This window comes from Mytilus edulis, chromosome 6, assembly GCF_963676685.1.
Source record: "Mytilus edulis chromosome 6, xbMytEdul2.2, whole genome shotgun sequence".
Lineage (NCBI taxonomy): Eukaryota > Metazoa > Mollusca > Bivalvia > Mytilida > Mytilidae > Mytilus > Mytilus edulis.
Genome location: NC_092349.1, coordinates 72,925,913 through 72,949,792, shown reverse-complemented (window position 1 = coordinate 72,949,792; position 23,880 = coordinate 72,925,913). Strand labels below are relative to the sequence as shown.

Here is a 23,880-nt window from a genome sequence, read left to right as displayed (position 1 = left end):
TTCCTGATTAAAGAATCTTTCCAAGTTAATTATTGTCTAATCAGTTCTAAATATGCATGAAATATTTGCTGCTGACAATTAGCAAATAGATGTCCTTTAATTTAATATACAGCAAATCTATACATTGCACAATGAGCTTTAAGCCAATCAAAATTTCTGTTGCAGTAGGAGTTTACTGACGGAACTAATCGAATTATAATGAATTGCAACACTTGAACTTCCTTGAATGGAATTTATGTAATATATTTTTATCAGGAAACTGAAAGTCTTCAGGCATTAACATTTGAACAGTGATTTTATGCTATTTTGAGTTTTATAATTTTTTTTATCCTAACCCAGAATAGCTTGATGATTTGTTTATAAATCAAATTGATATGGGGAAATCAAGATGGAATTAGGCAATAGAGAATTTGGTGCAAAACTTCCATTTGAAATTAACCTAATCTATGTATGTCAGTACTTATTCTGCCACCAGAGGGAGGGTTGAAAGGAAGTTTACCAAAATATTTAAAAATAGGAAATACATATATTTATATTGTCTACTTTTTATGAATAGAAAGTGAAATAATTGAATAATTTTAAGTACAGCTAACTTTACTTCATGGATCAATATCACTTGGTTTGTTTAAGTTATACATTTTTATCAAAATGAGCACAGTATTTGAACTTTTTGTCAATTTGTTAATGTAAAGTTTCTTGGGTACATTTAATTTTCAAACTATATAATATTGACCTATATTTATATAGCATTCATTCATAAATATTTAGTTAAAATTTGTTTTAATTTCTTTTTACAATTGTACATTGAAATGTAAACAAACTGTATTGAGTCACAGGGCAGTGTGAGAAAGTTCGGTATATTTATACATGGGCTATATATCATGCTTGGGGAATTTTATCCCGGTAAAACCTAAGTGGTTATAAAGGTGTGATCTACCTTTACATGTTCATTTGTACATAATGATAAGTTTAAAAGAACTGTGGATGAAATTACATTGTCCATGTTGTCAGTATCAAAGTGATTGTTGACTAATTCATATGTAATACAGACTGTCAGCTATGGTCAGCTGTTTCATAATGTGTGTCTATGTGGATTTTAACTTTTCACCTGGTGTGGTGATGGTTCAGTGAATCATTCAGGGTGTAGATAAGATAGACAAATTATACGGATATCACATTGTATTTACCATGTCTTAGGTAAGGTCAACTCATTTTTCTTATATAAATATATGGAAAAGACAGGACTCTATTATTGATTGTCTGTTTTATATGAAATCGGCACTGATCTGAAGGAAACGAAATTGATTTTTTGTGTTTACATGGTCGTTGACAATTGATTCATCATGTGCTTTATATTATTTATATCAGTCTGCTGCGTAATACAGGTTAAACATACTTAAGGTTAAATATAGGTAGGAAGATATAGTTTTAGTTTATAGAAGTAAATTTGCTTGTCACTGTCCCAAAATAAATGTGGCTGATAAATGACTTGAACTTGCTTGTAAACATAGGAAACCTCTACCATTGATTAGCTTAGTCTTCAATTCTTGGGGTGGTTTTTTGTTTGTTTTTTTTTTATTAAGAGGGTACTTTTTTATACTTTTTTAAGCTGATAAGTTCTACTTAAAACCTGAGTACAATTGACATAACTCATCAGTTAACTTCGTGACACACAACTAGCTATTTTTAGGCTTATGCTGCATTATGTACATATAAATGTAAAGTTTAAATGGATTGAAATTCTATTAGGTTGTATTATGGAACGTATATGTCAAATAAAATATGTAAACATTACTAATTTGGTATGTAACTATATATATTTTGTGGTTTCATAAATTGATAATACAAAGTTGAATTTGAAAAGAAGTACATCGCATGTGCTGTTAAGTATTTGATATATATAGATGATTTTTTTCTTTTTCATTCCAATTATATTTTCTTAAGTAGCTAATTATTAGTACGTAATTTCAGGTCAATTGACTTTCAAAAAGCAATTTTATTTTTAGATGAAACAGTGCTTTTTTTTAACACTTCAAAAATCTGTGAAAGGAAACATTACAAACTTAATGTTGTTAGACAAGTCTCTACTGAAACAGCTTATCTATTTTTTTGCAATTTCAGAGGCTTTAGGGAGTCTTATTAACCATAAATATAAACCAAAATTTATGATTTTATGACTATTCAACTGATTGTTGAAATGGTGGAGAGGTTCAGATTTATTGTGATGATTTGACCTTTATTGTTATAATTTGACCCTTTGTTTGAATCTTCTACCAACATAGACATGTCATGTGATTGCTGTCATGTGATTGCCTCTAAAAGAGTGAAAACCAGCAACATATGCTCAAGTGTTCATTTCTATATTAGTGGTACATGCTTCTTTCTTTCACAAACAAAAACATTGAAACATTATTTAACCATTTGCATTATTTGATTTCAGATGATCTTGATGACAAAACCAGGAGAAACTCAGATTACGATGAGAACGGCAACCCAATAGATCGCTACTATCAGATGCGAGGCTCTCCAAAACTTGGTTCTTCAAGTTCAGTTATTCGTAAAAACTATACTGGAGCCAGCAGTTTTCCTCAGAGCCTAAGAGACTTCAGTCCGTATTCATTAGGAGGTACTCCCATAAGTGAATTAGAATCTTCACCGTTTCATCAAAGTCACGATTTAAATCGTACAGAAAAGAAAGTTCGTAAAAAAATTAAAAAAGAAAAAGTCAGTTTGTCTGAAGAGGTTGAAAATTATGTAGGGAATAAAGAAATTGACGAACTATTAGATTTCATTGATGGTGACAAAAATGGGCGTAAGCCAGCAAAGAAAAACAGTCAAACCATTACAAATGAAGTGGCAGTGGTTTCTAAATCGACAGAGAAAAACAACAAGAAAAACAAGGACAAAAAATTAAATAAACCAATTAATGAAGAAAAATGTGAAGTGAAAGAAACAAAAGAGGAAAAAAGTGAAGCTAAAATAATAGATGAAACCACCCCACTTATTAATTCAAATAAAACAGATCATATAGATTACAAAACTCAAAGTGTTCAAAATCATGATGATGATGATAAAAAGTGTGTTATTAACGAATCACATTTAAATGTTATAAATAGAATGGGAAATACCACTGCTAAAAACTCATCTGATGAGAATACTGATTCACAGGAACGAATTGAAACAATTATTACAAATGAGATAGACATAAAACACTCCGTGAGTTTACCAGTTGAAGAAATAACTATGGAAGCCAAAATAGAACAGAAAGTAAACTGTGTTCCATCAGAAAGTGTAGAAAAAACAATTAAAAAAGACAAAAAATCAACAATCAAATCTGTTGAAAAACAAAATCTGTCTAATAAACCTAAAGGAAAGGGAGTTAACTCCAAAATAGAGAATTGTATTGTAAATGGTTTTGATGCAGATGAATCTGTAGAGAACATTTCTACAAAACCCAAATCACAAACAAACAATATCAAACACAGAACAATGGAGAAAAGTGCTAATAAAGAAACCTATCAAACTGAAAGTGGGTTAAATGGCATGATAACTAACAATAACAAAGACAAAACTTCATTGTTTCTTAACGAGCTAGATTTGGTGCAGAACGAGGACTATCGATTCACGGACTTTGAACCTTTAAGAAAGGAGCCTGAATTTCAAGTTGTTGGTGGCAAAAAGAAAAAGAAGGTTCCCACAACAAAGGAAATTATAAGTGCTAAGGAAACTTTAGTTCCTCCTAAACCTTTTAAAAGGGAAGAAAGACGCAAGGCTCCCCGTTCTGTGACACCTCCTCCTTTAAACAAACTTTCATCTAACATTGGAGAACAGGGAGAAAGAACACGAGACCTTAGTCCATCAGCATTTCCTGCTCTTGGCAGCTCTAATCAACCAGGTTTCCGTGATGCTAGAAGGAACTCTACTGGTGATGTTAGAATGGAAGTTCAAAGTATTATAAAAGCTCAAGATGACAGTGATATTGAATCAGTGAAATCCCTCCCTGCCTCTTCACAAGGAGCTTGGCTACAAAATAGTCTATCCCCACGTCTCCCGGTTTCCTATGCAAAAATGGCCGCTTCTCCAAAACCGAGTGTCACTTCATTAGGAAGTTCTACAGCAGATGATGAACCTGAAGAAACAAGCATGGATTTGAAAGCAGCCAATTGGAAAGGACAAATTAAGGAGAGGCGCCATTCCATTGGTTCACATCCTGAAAACTTAAAAGAAATTGAAAGTTCTTCCATTAAACAAAAATATGGAAGCCAAGAAGTTTTAAATGTTTGTGATCAGGATGTAGTTATAGTCGATACTGACTTTCATGATGAGGATGTTGTGTTAGTCGATACTGACTTTCCCAAAGTTGGATTTGATAGCAAGTTTGTTAGCACTACCAATTCCATTAAAACTGAAGAAAGTAATACTAGTCTATGTAGTAGTGTGTCATTTGGCGATGTTATTCCGAGTGATACAAATATCATTGATAGTCAACTGACTGTATCATATAGTAAAACATGTGAGTCTGAAACTGCCAAGCAGATAAATGAAGATTTAGAATGTTCTCTTGAAAATGACAAGTCCAGCAGTGATTCATCATACAAAGTGTCAGACTCTAGAAAGATTTGTGAAACAAATAATGCTGAAAAAGTGAAGTCTGTAAAACAAACAGCTATTAATAATTCTAAAAGAGTAAAACAGTCTGTAATATTCATGGATAAAAGAGTCAGTCAGGCCCCTCGTAACTTGGGCATATCATTTTTCTTTGACTCTGCTAACGAGTCTGACGTTGCTGATAATAATTCCGAAAACATACAAAAGTGCTCATCTTCTAGCTTACAAAGTAGTTCAAATAATATTCCAAAAACTTCTGATTCCAAAAATTTTAGGAAAAATTCTTCAGAAAATTCTGTGATAGACAAAAAATCTATATCTAATAGTAATAAAGAATTCGGGACAGACTCGTCATCAAAAAGCCATCTGCTAGCTGGCAAAAATGGTATCATTGAACACATCATAAACCCTAATGTTCAAAACAAACATCTTTCTCATAAAGACGATACTATCACGTTCATTGGCGAGCCTAACCAGATCATTGAAGCTGCCCAGATCTCAAGTCACTCAAAGTTATCAAATTCCAAGGAACAATCGAACGTTAGTCAATCAGATAAGCTAGTTCTTATTACAATTGGAGATAGAATAGACTTAGAAATGAATTCATTGCCAAAAGATGATAAATGTAAACAGCAGCTTTTCTTCCGTCAGGATTCGGGAGACAACAATTCTAATCAAAGATTTAATTTCCCAGAAGCTGTTAGTTATCTAAATAAAGGTAAGTTATAAGTTATAAGAATGAACATTGTGTTTATTAAAAAGAAATTCAGTGAAGGCATTTTTGAATGACATCAATTTTATGTGAAATTCTGAAACACATGCATGTGATTTAAGGGATATTAAAAAGAAGATGTGTTATGATTGCCAATGAGAGTACTTCACCAGAGACCAAATGATACAGAAATTAACATCTATAGGTCACCTTTAGGCTTTCAACAATTGAGAGATCTATGCATTTGTGTATTTAGTCTCACCTAAATTTCTTAATTTACTCATTTGTGTGAAGGGAATCTAAGGTGAGTGTGGCCCAGCAACAAGAATGTTGATTCAAAATTTGTGAATGGTAAAATTCATTTTAATGTTTATAAATGAACTTTCAACAACCAGACAACATATTTACTTTTAGTCCAATACAGTGAATACATACAATGTAAGAACCAGATTACAGTGTTATCAAGTATTGATTATTTTTACCTACCTATTTTTACAGCATGTCATTGATTAATATAACTGCTAAATACATGCACAAAAATAGACATGTGTTGTCATAGGTACACCTGTAGGTTTGATGTTACAGTATTTGTCACTCAAACGTGGAAAAACAAGAACCTTTTATCATTTGTATTTAAGAAATCAAAGATGAGCAAGTGAAATACCTATAATTTCTTCACTTTGAATGTATAAAAAGATAAAATTGAAATAATAAACAGTACACATTTACAAATCTGTAAGAAAAGTTTGTAAATTTGGAATGAAGATTTTCGTAATTAATTTTTGGCAGACTTTAAAATAGGGATACCTATATGTACTTTATGTACTAATAAAACATACATAATACATGGCTCCTGAAATCTGAAATAAAAACATTACACTTGGTAAAAGTTGCACATTATTCAAATCCTGTCAAGTAGAAAGAACATTTATTTAACATTTAAATGGATACTTTTAGTGACTATGAACTTTATTTGCTTGGTTAATCCTGAATTTGTTTCAATACAACATTTGTACAAGGTCATCATAAGGGGAGATAATTCAGTCCAGTCAGTAAACACCTCAAGGTTACATTCCAAAATTACAAGTGCTTGTTCTTTTGTCATTAAACTAACAGTTTTATGTGTTGTTTGTCTTGTTCATTGTGTAAGTAAACAATTTACTTTAAAATGGCTTTCCTATTAACATATTAATGAAGCCACTTTTTTCAAACCATCATATGAAAATTGATGAAAGCTGCACCAGTTGTATACTTTAAAAACTTCACATAAATTCACAATATATTATAAACCGTTTACATACTAGAAAAAAAATATTGTTTGGCATAAGAAGCATAACTTACCAGAGAAAAATATTGAACACTTGCTCTTTAAAAGATTAATGAGAAGGCAAATTTCCAAATAATTTCGTAAAATGGAGCCTTTCATGGATCCCTGAAGGCAGAGTGATGAGGCTTTATTAATTGATATTTTAAATATATAATATATTATTTATATGAAAAAAGGTGGGACCCATTGATTACATGTTAGCAAAATCATGTATTTTGAAAGGAAGTTTTTTTAAATTTTAGGGTCATTTTACAAGTTATACCATTTATTTGTTTCTTTTTCAGAATGGGAAAAAGCATTAGAAGGAAGTAGAAAATGTAAGTTCATGTGTACTCTAGGTTAATTGTTTATCCATATTATACATATCCATATTGCTCTGAATATTAAAAAAAAACAAAATTTATTATTTTCTCACCTTATTAAGGATGAGAGATATATATAGCATTATATGCTGACTTTTATTTTGTATCAACCTTAACAAAATGATCTTTGTTAGTGACGATAATATATGTTTTCCAATTAACACATCTTTGAATAAAAGCTATAGAGCTAAATATGACTGAAAGAAAACATATTAGGAAGAAAAACTGAACTCCGGTTAATCTCTAACACATATTCTATATATATATGTATACATAATTAATAATATATAACTCATGTGGTGTGTAATGATAGACAAACAAACCATACAGACCAATAAATTCGCCAAAGAATGTCATACATTTACAGGTCAGACAAAATGCTACAATATTTCATTAACTGACCACAAAAACTAATATATTAAATCACTGCAGCAAACTTTATAAAAGAAAAAAACAAAGGATATAAAAAGATCAGTACTGTGCATGTCAAACAAACACATAAATAGCAAATAAACTGCTTTTATTTTACGTTCTTCATCACATGATCACAAAGTTAGTGAGCCTTCAATGCAGAGCAAAAACAACTCACCTCACTGCAATTTTCAGACTGTCTTTATAAGCTTCCTCAACACGGTTGAGCAAAAGTAAAATGTATTGCAGTGTTTAGCCAATTCATGTAGGGAAATAAGCAAATGATGTTGGCTTTATTAAAGATTTACCTAATTTTGAGTGAATATTGTATGAATTTTATCACTGTGTTGAAGACCCATGGTGACCTTCCACTGTTGTCAGGTTGTCTCGGACCCATTCCCTATTTCCCTTCTCAATTTTATTTGTGTTCTCTTTCAGATCCAAATGAAGTACTAGTATACAAGGCTTAAAAGAACACAGATTAACCTCATGAACTTCTGTTGTGTGCATTAGTACTGCTGGCTAGTGAAATCATTGCTTTTTCTCTGGGAATCGACACATATTTACATCATAGACATTGTAGGTTTTTACAATGTCATAAAACAGTCAATTAGATTTTTCAATGACATAAGCAGTTAACTGCATTTGTGATTTTGTTTCTTGTTATAGTTTATAACATGATAAATTGTATTTATTGTTGAAAGTTGTTTTTGAAGAAGGGGTATATATTTTCTGGTAAAGACATGCATGTTAAGAACATGCTCAATTTCTTTTTACTTTACTCTTGCTTTTTTTCCTTTTTTTTTTTAAGTCAATGCATCTTTTTTCTCTCTGAAATTGCACTCAGTATGAAGGGGTAAATTTTTGAAAAAAGATCTAAGGCTCAGATTTGTTTTGTTTTGTCTTTTATTTTATTACTTATTCATCAAAATCAAGACATATATATATTTCAAGTGCCTGTTGTTACCTTCTTGAGGAATAAGGTCTTTACCAGAAAAACTTAGTTGAATGTTTCAATATGGACCTATTTAAGAGAAATTTATGTTGCAATTGATTTAATAAATATGTTTTTCCTGCTAATTTGAATTGTTAGCTCTTATAATCAGGATTAAATTTAAGATTTAGCAACTATTGATAAGATTTTATAATGAACATGATGAAAAAGATATTGTGTCTTTATTTATGACCAGAAATCCTTTAATGCACCAGTGCTTTTATTGCTGTTCTTCATCTCAAAGTTATGTTTTTATTTTTTTTTTCTAATATGAAAATTGTTATATGTTAAGGTTGAGTCAAAGGTGCAAGAAAAATTATATCAGAAATTGAACTTTTATATTTCGATTTATTACTAAACATTTCATAGATCTTATGAAAGCTTGTAAGTTATGAAATCATCAATTTGTATTATTGGTAATGAATTATTTATAAATGCAAATGATGGTTTTCAGTTTTAGTTAAAAGAAAATTTCAGGGTATGTAACTATGGTTACAGACAAACATGATTCAGCATTCTTCATTTTCTTAGATTGAAATTTGTATTTTTAAATAATCGTGAATTAAATGATGTTAAAAAAATCAACAGTTTATTCTGTTTAAATTAGATTTGAAAGACGAAAATTTAACATTTGATGAATTTTACATTCAAATTTCAAGATATCATGTGACAAACTTATTAAGGTCCATAATGAAAAAGTAGACAAGATTTGTTCATTGTTCAGAGACAGATTGGTTACCTATGGATTATAGGGAACTGTATTGTAGTTGCCAAATTTGAACTTCATGGTTTTGATTGTTTTTTGGAAGAAAATGCAATTTATATTTTCATACTTTTGAGGAAAAAAGGGATTTTTATTTATTTTTTATTTTTTGTCTGAATTCAAGCGTAAAAATAGCATTTTCTGTCATATGATGTGTTTCAACATTACTATATTTTAATTGTACTTTATTGTTTCCATTTTTTGTTTTGCTTTGAAAAATTTATATGTTAAAAATATTGACATTTGTATTTGAAATGTTACAATTCCAAATGTGTGGGCTAAATATACTTCTATAAATGTACTTTTTAGCACAAATGAAAATAAAAAATCTATTAAAAATGTTGATATCAAGTTTGTACCATGTGGACGTTTTGTTTGCATTTCGAAATAAAGGAGTTACTTCCCTTTTAAAAGCAAGGGAGAATAGCTTTTGTCAATTAAGATAAGGAAAAAATGTCTTCAAAAGTTGTTTATTAGAGGGAAGTGATATTAAAATATGATCACGTAAATTAACTCTAATAACTAGCAACAAATTTGACATTTTTCTTTTGAAAAAAATTAGTTAAACGTAGCATAAAATAATTTGCACAACTTAAATACAATGTATTTCCATACACAGAAGTATTTAGTTACCTAGTGGTGTCTTAATTTATGATCTATCATTGTAGAATGTTTTATTCAAATGGAAAAATACTTTTTAGAATTGTAGTTTGAATTCATCCCACTAGAGAGTATGAACATTTAATGGTTATTTGTAGTTCAAATAAAATCACTAGCAAAAAGTACAACCATCTCTTCATATTCAGTTGATTCTTGTAAAGAAATGATAACCAAATGAATTACAGATTCTAGAAATAAGATATTTTAAAATAATATATTTTTTCAGCTGTAAATCATTTTCTTATTGGACAAAATATTAATGGAAACAAGAGGTCCACATGTGTCTTTGATAACAACAACAAAAAAGTGTATAAGAAGGCAGAGGAGGTTTAATTGTCCTATGTTTGTTTCAGCTACATATGTATGAATGAAAACATGTTGTGTTACAAATGTATGTATATATTACATAAGTTTATGTTTTGTTACGTTAAATGTCAAATTTTTGTTGGCAATTGTTCTGTCTTTCTTGCATATATTGTTTTTCATATCATCAAAAACAGAAACACATATTTTGTTACAGTAATTCTGATACTTGTTTATGCTAACTGTTCTATTTCTATAACAACTTTCTATGAAAAAGTTAAAAAGTATTCTTATTATCTAAACTAGATGAAATAATTTTAAGTCATTGAGTATTTTTTTACAATTATTTTGGATTTTACTAGTAATATTACAAGGAAAATGACTGTTTAGTCGTAAACTATTCAGTATAACTAAAAGTCAATCAATTTCAGTTGTTAATAGCTCTTGAGAATAGAGAATAGCTGTTTTGTTAGAGCCAAGATCAAAGAAAAGTCTGGAGTTAATTTACTATGTAAGCATGATTGTCCACATGTCTTTTGGTCCCGTTATTATTAGAAACTGTGTTACCCTTTGTAGTATTATTTTACATGGAATTAAATTAGTTTGAAATATTTTTGATGTAATAGTTTATTTAGATCTTTTATTAAGGACACTCATAACTTACAAATACGATAACAAATAATATTGAAGACAAATCTCAAATCCCTTATTTCCTGTATAAATCACTTAAGATTGAATGACATATTAAAAACTATGATTTTTTAGTGTAATGCAAGCTTAAAGTTTTTTGCAGTTATGGGAATTAACCTTGTGATGCTTCTTAAATTTCAGTCTTCACGCTGAACCACAGGCTCAGCAGCCCAGGCTTGTAAAATTGCTCTCGGGCCTGTAAAAATTATATCTACAGGCCAACAGAATCTAACTAATTTTTCAAAAAATTTACTTCCAGGCCTGTAAATCTAAAAGTTCATTGTGAAGACTGAACTTTGAATGCTTTATTACTTGGTTTGTAACCTTGTTAGGCTTTTAAAGTCTTAATGATTTATCACTCAGTTTGTTATCTTTGCACTCACTGACTCAGAGTCTTCAAACCATTATTTACATTTTCAGTATAAAGATCTGTGTATACATTATGCTTATTTTTTCATGAAATGTAATAAAATGTTGATGAAATATTATTTAAAAAGCATTTTGTGCGAGTTTTAAAATGGGAATTATACAGTACATGTAACTAAATCTGCAAGACTTTCTGATAAAACATTTGTAAATTCCCTTTTCCACTTCCAGTCTTCATTCCTTGCCAAAAAAATGTTTTTACAAACCTTTTACTGTTAATACAAAGTTGCAATGTAGGTGTTGCAAATTATTTACTACATAAGGAAATTTTCTATCTGAAATTATGCATATTGTTAGAAACATTATCTTTAGCAAGATCTTCAATCAGAAATTATTGCAATGTATTTTAACTTTCTGTCTCCTAATGAATATGCCTTAATGTAGAATGTATTAAACTAAACATTAAATGGTAAATGTATTTTACAGCTTATTAACATTATGGATTAATGTAAATAGTATTTTGTCTGATACTTGCAAGTGCCTAAAATTTAGTTTTGTCACTAAAATGAGCATTTTTTTTAGTTTATTTGCCATCTGCAAAGTTTTGCCAGTTTTAAATAGTAATTTATTGTTAAAAATTAATTGCATATAAATATTTATTTTTAACTTTGTTAAAAGAAGTGAATATTACAAATATAAAGGGGGAGTAGATGATAAATCTATAAAAAGGTCAAATAATTCACTTCACATCTTTTGTTTTTCGGCTGATAATAAATTTAAAAAATGTGCCATTAATATCATTCTGTGCTAATGTTTGCTGTTGCTCATTAATATCAATCATGGCAGAGTAAACCAGTCCTCAAATACTAAAAATGTCAAAATTGTTTTGTCCTGTTAAGATCTTATATTTTTCCTCTTTTATCCTGTACTGTCTCAAAATTCTAAAATACTGCTGCAGTATATCTTAAATATGAATCAAATTTATGATTATAACTTTTATGTTGGGTTTTTGAAATCCTGACTTGAAAAAAATACAAAAAAATACAGTTGCAGCTGAAAAATATCTTGAACCAGTGTTAAGTGACTGTTCCTATATATATTTTTATACGTTTTCAGTTAAAATGTTTTGTTAGGTCAAAGAACATTTATCAATCAGCTGTCAATAGATTTATGTCCGTTTAAGGAGATAAATCCCAATATTTATGCAGTAGTATTTTATGAGCTAGAGACCTGTACTTCTGAGTTGTGATTGTATTCTTTCAGATATTTTGTTTACCTGTGTATTACAAGTTGTTGGGATTAAGTTATGTAGCTGAAACAAAATTGGATATAAATATATTTAAACTCTAATAAATATTGCTTCACATACTGTTTTGGTGTCTTTTCCATGTTACTTGCAATAAAATTGAGAATGGAAATGGGGAATGTGTCAAAGAGACAACAACCCGACCAAATAAAAAACAACAGCAGAGGGTCACCAACAGGTCTTCAATGTAGTGAGAAATTCCCGCACCCGGAGGTGTCCTTCAGCTGGCCCCTAAACAAATATATACTAGTCCAGTAATAATGAACGCCATACTAATTTCCAAATTGTACACAAGAAACTAAAATTAAAATAATACAAGACTAACAAAGGCCAGAGGCTCCTGACTTGGGACAGGCGCAAAAATGCGGCGGGGTTAAACATGTTTGTGAGATCTCAACCCAAAGTATTTCTTTTTCATAGTGCCCTACTAACAAAATTGAATGGGACTTTATGTTTGCATTCCATCAATCTGTTTGTCCATTGACTCCATTTGTCAGTCTGGCAAATCAGTTTTTTCACACTATATCTACGTGCTTGAAGATATTGATTTGAAATTTTTGTGTTTTTATATTATTTTTTTATCATTACAAGTTACAGATCATGGTTGAAATTTTCTCCGGTTTAATGATTTAGTGCAGAGTTATGGTCCTTGAACTTAAATACTCGCTCAATAATCAGTTTTTATGCACTTTTTTGTGGTACTTGAAGATATTGATTTGATGATTGGTATCAAAAAGTTTTATAATGACAAGTTTAATTTAGTTTGAATTTTGGTCTGGTCTGATGATTTTGTGCAGAGTTATGGTCCTTGGATTTGAAAAATCACTCAAATTATCTGTTTTCCACCACTTTTTTTGTCATGCTTGAAGATTTTAATTTGATAATTGGTTTAGTTCAATTCGTTTTCTGGTCTAATGAATTTGTGTAGTGTTATGGTCCTTGGATTAATTTCTCTAAAAAAAAATCAATTTTCCACATTTTTCTTCTTCATGCTTTTTAATATAGATTTTGTTTTGATATTTGTTATATAGTTAACACCATGAGAAGTTAAAGATGAAGTTAGCAATTTGTTCCAGTGCAATGAATTTTTAACCTGTAAGGGAAAGAGGGGCAAAAAATACCAGAGGGACAGTCAAACTCGGTAGATCGAAAATAAACTGACAACGCCATGGTTAAAAATGAAAAAAGACAAACGGACAAATAACAGTACACATAACACAACATAGAAAACTAAAGACTAAGCAACACGAACCCCACCAAAATCTGGGGATGATCTAAGGTGCTCTGGAAGGTGAAGCAGATTCTGATCAACATGTGGCTCCTGTCATGTTATTACAAACATAAAAAAAGGAAAGGGGTTTGTAGTTACATCGTAAGAAACATATTCGATATCATCTGTGAAATGGTTATTCCATAATGGTAAATCAACTCAGGAAAGCCAGGCAATACTCACAGAATGCTCCTTTCTATCAACCATAGTGCCAAAAATTCACTAAAAGGAAGATTCCATTTATTTTAATAAATCCTGAAATTCTACAATAATCACAGTATCAGTATTGCTTTATGTATTATATATACCACGATATTTACAAGTTAACATATTTAAACGGCGAATCCGTAGGTGGTGTATTATATAGAGATTAATACATGGCCTTTTCCATATCAGCCTGGGTATCATCCCGAGACCTCCATATCAGCCCGAGACGGAGTGGAGGTGCTGATATGGGTCGAGGGATGATACCCAGGCTGATATGGAAAAGGCCATGTATTAATCGCTTCATCATATACTTCCGACAATAGTTTTGTGTAAATAAACTCATCATAGATACCAGGACTAAATAAGGCAAATAAACAAATGCAATAACTAAAACAGTCAAAAACTTTAGGGGCTATTTTACCGGCTCCGGCAAAATAGCGTTTTATATAGAGTTTTGCTATTTTGACGGTTTTAATTAAGATTAAAATAGAAGTATAGAAATTTAAGATTATAAAAAAATATAGAAACATACACTTCAATAAGAAATCTTTATACAAATATTTCTTCTTAACCATTTATACAAAACATGCATATTAAAATTGATATTCTTTACTTTTGAAATAAGAAGTCCCTAAAAATGTGTCTTTTTTAAATATTTGAAAAAAAACATAAATATTAAAATTGATACTAGTACTTTTTTTTCTATGATAGAAAGACTAGTACTAAAACATATTTCTAAAAAAACACCATATGTATTAAATTATATAATACACATGAGCAAAGCATATAAACCCATATAAAAGAATCGACATTCTGATTAAAACTTTTGATAAAAATGCTTTTAGTTTTGAAACAAAAATAACACCCAACAACCTCAAACTTGCTTTACTAGCGTTACAGAACCAGTACCTTGCTTTTGGATGAATTTCCTTTAAGTCTGGTACCAGAAGGTGCTGCCACTGCAGACATGAAATGCAAATAACACTTGTATCTTTTGCGTCTGCATCACTTTGGCTAAAAATGCAGATCTATATATTTCAGTATTCAACATTCATAGAATAAATGCTGTCAATAGCTAGATTTCTATGCATCGTGTGTACAATGGTTTTTTTTATTAATCTTATATCATAGTATTTGTTTGCATAGACTATATAGATTATAATTAAATTTTTTTCTAGTTTTCATGAACTTTTTAGTTCTCATTTCACGTTTCCACAGTTACTCATAGTTGTCGTTTTCAAAGTGCTCCAAAACCTGTTGTAGCTCTTCATATCAGTCGAAAATCAAGTTTGTTTGATAACAATTTGCAGTTTTCCATTTTCGAAAGTTCAATGTTCAACAGAAATTAACGTATGTACATGCAATTAAATGAGTGTATTCACCAAAATTGAATAACCAGGAAGCCAGGCGAAGATAAAAGGTTATTGACATCTAGTCACATATATCATTTGTGCATTAATAGTTTCCTTAAAAATATATTTAATATAGTCTTGATTAAAAATCTGAAATAAGACCGGCAAAATAGCAAAACACTATATAAATCGCCATTTGCCGGAGCCGGCAAAATAGCGCCAATGAGGCTATTTTTCCGGAGCCGGTAAAATAGAACCTAAGAGGCTATTTTGCCTGAGCCGGCAAAATAGCCACTGCCTTGAAAAAAATATTAAAAGTTGTCAGTGTGCCCTGCTTGTTGTTGATATTAAAGGGAAAGTATCTTGAAAACTTTGTTTCGGGGAAACATCTAGTAGACGTATATGCCCTGAAAAATACATTTGTAAGATAGGTGAGGGGGGATAGGACCTTTATCGGGACTCCAGGATCGGTTGTTTTTAAGCTCGGGATTTCGGGAATGACCCTTTCGGGATCCGGGAATTCTTTTTTCGAATTTCGGGACCTCGGGATTTTGTTTGTTTAAGCACGGGATTTCGGGATCTGGTGTTTTTAAGCCCGTGATTTCGGGATCAGGACCCCTCCTACCCCTCTCATAGGTGTATAAGGCTTCCCATCAAGATTAAATTCATTTCCCATTTTATGCCCGTAAATTGTGAAGCACACGTTGTGGTGTACATACTCAAATCAAATCAAATCATTTTATTGGTGTAAAATCCAAATATTGGATTGTTACCAAGACAAACATGACAATCATTACAAACATATAATATCTAAATTTAAACAACTTTCATATTCTTATAAGACTATATATTCAAATGTTTTGGGGAGGTGATACCTTTGCAAATTTGAAAGTACAAGTACAAACAATCATATTAATGCACTTTGATTGTTATAAAATATATCATTACAAGTACTATAAGAAAATATAAAATAGCCACATATTTTTTTTACATCCACTAGTTTTTCTTATCAGCTAGGCTGTTCCTTAATACATATAAGTCATTAACTATAATTTTAGTTACGTCATACTCATTAAAAGTAAACAAAAATACAAATTTTTCCTCATCAGACATTTTGGTGAAATCTGGAACTATATTCTCTACTTCTTGAAAAAGATTTTGTCTACATTTTTCTAAAATTTGACATTTAAAGTAAAATGATATTCATCTTCTACATCCTTTTTACAGAGAGGACATAATCTTTTTTCCAACGGTAATTTACGGTGCCTACCCTGTAACTATTACTTATTCTTATTTTTATAAAATTTGATATCATGTATCTATCTAAATCTATTAATAAAAAATTGTCTAATATGTATTCTTTTTTTAATTTTCTGTATGTTCTTAATTTGTTTCCATTAGGGTTATTTTGGTCGTTAAAAAGACTGTCTTTCCAAAAATCTGTATACCTTTCAGCTAATTTTTTACCTACAGCATTTATAAGGCATTTTTTAGAGAACGTACTATTTTTGAAAGAGCATTTTTTAATTTGACTGCAAAACCATTATTTAAATTTATACTACAATTATAGGCATTTGAAGCATAACTATCTTTTTTTGCATTTATCAAATGGCACCAATAGCCAACAGAAGCCTTAACAGCATCAATAGCAATAGGTAACATACCTATTTCTGCTAAAACTGCTGTGTTTACTGCAGCTTTATTTACACCAACTAGATATTTAGCAAATTTTATTTGAAATTTTGATGGTAAAAAAGACAAATATCTACATTCAAGACTTGAATTATTATCTTTAATTAACATATTAAGTGCCCATATTTCACTGCAATAAAGTAGTATAGGTTTTAAACAACTTTCTAACAGTTTTAAATGTGGATGAATATTAAGTTTATCTGAGAATAAGAGCTTTCTAATGCAAAACATTGCATTGGAAGCTTTTTTGCACAGATGATTGACAGCATAAGTGAAAATTCCTGAGAGCTTGAATAAAATTATTGTTGTATTTAGCTGCTTCTAGAACACAATGATAGATCTTGACAAAGGTCGATCTACATTCACGGTTTTATCTAATTTGATTGTTTGAAGCTAGTACGTGGTGCAGGAATTTTGATGACTAGTTCAAATGCCTGTGTATGCTAATAAAACTCTTATAATAGTCTCTCGTGGATCGTTTGTGTGAGGGTTTGGAAGGGGTTTACAAAATTAAAAAAGTGTGCAAAATATAAGGGCAAACATAATTTAGAAAAACAAAAAATTGGTAAAAAAAGAAATAAAGAATAGAGCATGAGGTGTTTAGGTCAACGGAAAAAAAGTCACAGGAAAAAAAGTCACAAAACCTCTAGGAAAAAAAGTCAAAATTAATAAAATTATTTGAAAGAAGTATATAAAATGTTTTTTAAGAAGTATGTTGGAATGCACATGACAAAAGTGATTTTGTATATCAGCTGTATGAAATAAATAATTAAAAAAATTGCAGTTTTGTTAAATAAAAATAATACTTCTTGTAAAAGTGTATCAGATCAATTATTTTTAAATAAAAGCTTTTAAAATTTATATAGGTAAAGCGCACATCGATATTAACAGATTTCGTTTTATTTATGGGTTAATAAAATAAAAAAATATATTCTTTTCATCATTTAAAAAAAAAAAAATACACTAAAAAAAATGATAATAGTTAAAGTGTAATAATTTATGTTCTCTTTTTCGAAACAAACTCTAAACAAACAGGATAAGCCATTTGTTTCCTTTTCATTCATGATAAGCCCTAGTTGTTTTTCATGGGTAGGGCTTCCTTCCAAAAGAGGAAGTGAAAGGTCTACAAAAAAGGGAAAGGTGCCACAAGAAGCCACTAATTAATCTCAACAGTCACTGTCAATAAATGTTGTAATTACATAATTATTGTTAATGGGGATGCTTTGTTTGTTTAACATGTAATTGAAGGATTCTCATGATATTGGCAAAAACACAGCTATAGAAAAACAAAAATCACAATAACATGTGGTCAAACCATATCATAAAAAAACACACACAGACAAAAGTCATTACCAATATATAAGTGCAGATCATATGACAGTTTTCATACAAAATATAAATTGTGACTTTTTTTCCTGTGACTTTTTTTCCGTGACTTTTTTTCCGTGACTTTTTTTCCTGTGACTTTTTTTCCTACATTCGGTGTTTATGCATGTATACCGGAAAGATAATCATGGACACAAAACTAAAGCATTCAGAATGAGGAACCACCATCCAGACCCACTCTTTTCATTTTTCTGAAAACAGAGTAAGTTCACATAAATTTCGTTTTCTTGACTTGCATAGCATGCTACATTTATTTCAGGTTATCATTACAATTAAAGTGAGTGTCTGTGATATCCTATTTGTTCGTAACTTAATAAGGGAATCAAGTTGATCTATTACCTATCTTAATCTCTGAAGGATGGTTATAATGTTTACACGTACCTTAGTTGATATCTCTCATGAGAACGAGAAGGTGACTCTATCTATACGTAATATTTAATTAAATTTTATCAGCATACCCCACACATACTCCGAAGTAGAACGGCTGTATATATGTAGGACTCGGAGGTGCGATGGTACTCCGAACCGCGATGGTCACGCTGAAGTGCGATGGTTAACACCCTGAAGTTCGATGGTGTTATTGTGACGTTAACTTGTTGATTTCTACGCTGAAGTGCGATGGTGGTTACGCTGTAGTGCGATTGCCAACCAAAGACTTTGAGTAAAAGCAAAATGTACATAAGCTGTTTTAATAAAATTAAACAAATATATGACAAAAGGAGCTGCTAGCCTCTTATTTGGAAAAAAGATCAAACCAAATACTTTAATTTTTGTTTTAATCTAATTTTCCAAGTCTCCAATTCTCCTTTTAGTACTCAAGAGTATGGAATAAGGTGTTCAAGGGAGAAATAAAAAAAAAGAGATTCAGCGTTTAGGTCTTTATATAATAGAACTAAGTAGTGTCTATCTCATTTACTTAAATCTTATGATAAAACTTAGTAATTGCTCGCAACAATTCTTCATCAATTTATATATACCTGATGTATGTCGGAACAGTATCCACGAAGTAAAATACTGATAAGTAAATCTATGCTTGACTAATAGCGAGGCTTGTCAATTATTTCACGAAAAATAAAGATGAGGATGGTAAATTGGGAAGTACATGTAAGAACCAATCATGTTAATTTCTGTCTGACATGTTGTAGATAATCAAAACTGAAACCATAAAAAAAAAAAAACTAGAGCCACGGTGTACTTTCAAAACAAAAAAATTATATCTCGGGAATAAAACAGCATTATATGAGCTTGATATAGATAAGATAAGATAAGATAAATTTATTTTATTAAAGTGTCACGTATTGATCTTACACAATAGTAAAATATTTACACAAGTACAATCACATAAAAAAAAAGATCAACACCCAGCCTAAAAAGACTTATGAGACACTGTTAAATACATATAAAACAGCTCAATCACACAATGTAAAAAATAGAAATAATATAAAAAAAAACACCTTGCAAACCTGATAAATTAAACGGGCTAATAAAAATTAGATTTTAAAGAAATGTAAGAATGTTAAATACACCTAGTTTAAAAATTGCGTCTAAAGACTAAAACAAAATTATGTGTAAAACTGCGATAAGAATAAAATATTTCTATATATTATTATTTAAAATTAATAAAAGTGATAGAAAAAAGAGAAAGTAAGTTGAATCATCAGTACATTTAAACCACTTTCAACAATTTTCAAAAAATATATTTAAAATGTTCTATCGACATATTACATGAAACTATTACAATACATATACTTTCATTATTTATGTACCAAAAGTTATTTCCCTTAATTAATATATATTTTCTTTAAATTATATTTTTACCCTGATAAAAAGAATAGGCTTTATGGACAATTATATGTTATAAAAAACGTTTTCGCCTGACATAAAATTTGTGAATAGAGTAGGACAGTGTTATTTGAATGTCATTACATGTCATTAAAGCATTGAACTTGAGCTCTGTACTCATGTTTTCAAAATTTTCAATGAATTGACGTGCCTTTTGAAACAATTCATATCTAATGTCTTCATACAGAGTGCAAACCATTAAAAAGTGAGTTTCGTGTTCAATATCATTCAATTTACAAAATTTACATAGTCTATTATTCAATGGAATCTGCGGTCTGGTGTATCTCCCTGTCTCTACAGCTAGGGGTAGCGATCCACTGCGGAATAATGCCATAGTTCGAGTAACGTTTCTTGGTAAAAGCGAGAGAATATACTGTTCTGTTTTAACACTTTGCTTGTAAATACGGTAAGTCCTTAGCTTGTTGCCGTTAGCATTGTTTCTGTCATCATATAAATCTTTCTCAAAATCAGCCTGGTCAAAGTTCGTTAGTTTTTCACTTATGAGGCGCATCGCCGTTTTAACACTGATAGTGGTGTTATGTACAATATCAGCAACATGTATATCGTTTGCAAATTTGTCTATTTGATGATGCCACCCTTTTCGTCGCCGCGAGGCCCACGCTGCTACTTTTGATATAAGTCTATCATCGTTAACTCGTATGATCTTACATTTTAGACGTAGGCATGATAGTTTTTGCTTCGTATAACATGAGGTTAGTCCAAGATCTCCGCGCACCGCTGTGTTGGAGGTTCGCTTCCCAACTGCAAGAAAGTATTTTGCAGCTTTGTTCTGTACATTGTTAATTACTCTGTGGGATTTGTATCCCCAAACAGCACTACCATAGAATAGAACTGGTTCTACCATCGTCGTATAAAGTTTGTGATAAACGTTCCAAGTCATACCACCTGTCGCTATGAATTTACCAAAAAGGGCTCCCAAAGCTCTACTGGCTGATTTAGAAAGTTCTGTAACTGCCTTTTCTAGTGTTAAGAACTCATCGAACCAAAGTCCCAAATATTTGTATGAGTCAATATATTCTAAGTTGTGAGTTCCACATTCAAAATCAAAGTCTGACCGAGGTATCGAAGGATTTCTAAAATGCACTACTTTGGTTTTCGACCGATTGACTTCAAGTTTCCAGTCATCACACCAAGACGCAACCTCGTTAAGCATTCTCTGTAGTTTGTGTTCATCCGGCGCAAAAATATTAAAACATTGCTAATACTAGCATTTTTTCCATCAAATTGCCCACCTAAAATCAAAAGACGCTTATGTAAGGTAAATCAAGATTAATATTTAGATTAGTATACTGTATTTATCGTACAAAAAGTCTGCAGTATAATTTAGAATACTGGTTATAAAAAAGATGATGTGGTATGATTGCCAATGAGACAACTCTCCTCAAGAATAAAAAATGAATAGCCTTTTTGGTGACTAAGGTCATCTTTCAACCGCTTTGCTGCCTAAAATGTTTAAACATATTTGTGTAACCTCAACATGTAATGCTTAAAACTGTTCGGGACTTGAATCGTTCGTTTCTTTCTTTTTTCCTTACTTTCCTTTGTTAACATGAAACCTTAATCTACAAAACCATATTCTCCTGCCTGTGAATCCATGTTTTATTTTGAAAACGTCACATTATTCAAACGTCATACACAAAACTATCGCGTGACCATCGCACTTCAGCGTCCCCATCGCACCTCCGAGTCCTACATATATATATATATTGGTCCGTCTCTCAGTCAGTCCGTCAGTCATTTTCGTTTCCAGGTGCCAACTCCACTGATGTATATCGAATAATTCTACCAAATTCGGACGTATGATTACCGGCTTGAAAGAATAAGAGGAATATTAAGATCCCTATTGATTTTGATGTCATTACATTCAGGGTCAATCAATGTTATAGTAATTGAGAATATTTAAACTCTTTTGCAGATTTCCCCCCCGGATGCTTAGTTCCGATGATTTTTTTGTATATAAATAAGTCCGGTTAGTTTTCTCGTTTGAATTGTTTTGTACATTGCCATTTCGGGGCCCTTTATAGCTGTCTATGTGATATGGGCTTTGTTTATTGTTGAAGGCCGTACGGTGATTAATTTCTGTGTCATTGTTGGTCTCTTGTGGAGAGTTGTCACATTGGCAATCATGCCACATCTTCTTTTTTTATATGTAGGATTGCAATTTTGTCTGATATTTGATCACATACAATAAGTACAGAATTGTTTAGTAGGTCACCCATGTTCAATACCATAGTAAATAACGATAGGCTCGAATTTGTACAGAAAAAAATCAATTATTACATTTAGAGTTGCACTGTAAAAAGGTTTTCCATAAAATAGTCAGTTGAGCTTCGAACGTTCCCGTCGTCTCTTCTGTTCCTTTTTTTGTGTATGTGTCATGAGTTGAAGGCAATGTGACTCATGTGTAAAAGATCACTGACTTTGCTAACGGTTAGATCCATGTCAAGTCAACTTGTATATGTCGAGCTACATATCGAAGCCACTATACATAATAGAATCTTGCTCATTACAAGCTAGAATATAGTTGGGCCTTTAATATTGTGTATAGATCAGCATCCAGACGAACGCATGTCACTTTGACTGACATTTTTTGCACATTTTTGCCCTTCATATTATATAGGGCGAAAACGTGAAATCGAGAAGTCTTAAAACGCGGAAACACGAGAACTCGAAAACGCGAAGTTTAAAAATTTCATAATTTAAGTCGCATCAAAATAACCTCTCTCTATAGAAATGGCTTTATTACCGGCAACAGCAATATAGTGAATTTGTTGCCGGCGCTGGAAAAATAGAAAATACGTTATTTTTGCCGCCGGGGCCGATGATTAGGTAAGCATGCAGAAGCAAAGTTAAAAACTATCTTGTTTTACATAATGCAATTCAAATTACTGACTTTTATTTTAAAACCAAGTTAAATTTAAACGTTTTTGAGTTTTGATTGAGCTATGTGATTGACTTTGTTATATTGTATAACATGTATAATGTTTTTATCAAATTTATGATGCAATGAAATTTTTAACTCTTTTTTTTATAACTGCACAGCGAGTTAAAAAACTGAGATTTTATTCTTATCATACATGTAGTAAAAGACTGTCACTGACTGATTTTAGATATCGTCTTACTACATGTTTAGATATGACTTCATTGCATCAAATTTATGCTCAATGATATTTTTTTTTTCTTCAAGTATTATAAATTCTTAATAGTTATTTATATTTTGACTGATAAATGTTTTTAAACGATTAGATGTGTCTCAAATATTGTTAGCTGTCTTCTTATCTAACCACGGGTACATCAGTACTTATTTGATTCTTTTAAATGTTGACTGCACATTTTCATAGATCTTTTCAAAAGTAAATATTTAATTTCACTCTTTACAAAGAACCTACAAAATAACAAATTCACTATATTGCTACTGAGACTACTATATGTTATAGTAGTCTCAGATTGCTAGTGCCGATGAAATAGCAATTTCTTTGTAATAGGCTATTTTGCCGGCTTGAATAAGAACAATTTAGTCAGAGCCGGCAAAATAGACACTGGTACTGCCAAGTTTTAACTGAAATATCAAACAGCGATTCAAAATTTAAAAATAATGAAATTTAGAA

The 23,880-nt window shown here is 30.8% G+C and overlaps 1 protein-coding gene across 5 annotated transcripts in view; it reads left to right on the top strand.

Annotated features, from left to right (window-relative positions):
- LOC139528361 (uro-adherence factor A-like) overlaps positions 1 to 12,562 on the top strand; it is a 31,693-nt gene extending 19,131 nt beyond the window's left edge. For all 5 annotated transcript variants that reach the window (XM_071324307.1, XM_071324308.1, XM_071324309.1 and 2 more), the window contains 3 exons: positions 2,441 to 5,326; positions 6,932 to 6,964; positions 7,859 to 12,562. In XM_071324307.1, coding sequence (XP_071180408.1) covers positions 2,441 to 5,326; positions 6,932 to 6,964; positions 7,859 to 7,890 — 2,951 coding nt within the window. In that variant the 3' untranslated portion in view covers positions 7,891 to 12,562. The remainder of the gene's footprint in view (positions 1 to 2,440; positions 5,327 to 6,931; positions 6,965 to 7,858) is intronic.
- The last annotated feature ends 11,318 nt before the right edge of the window (positions 12,563 to 23,880 follow it).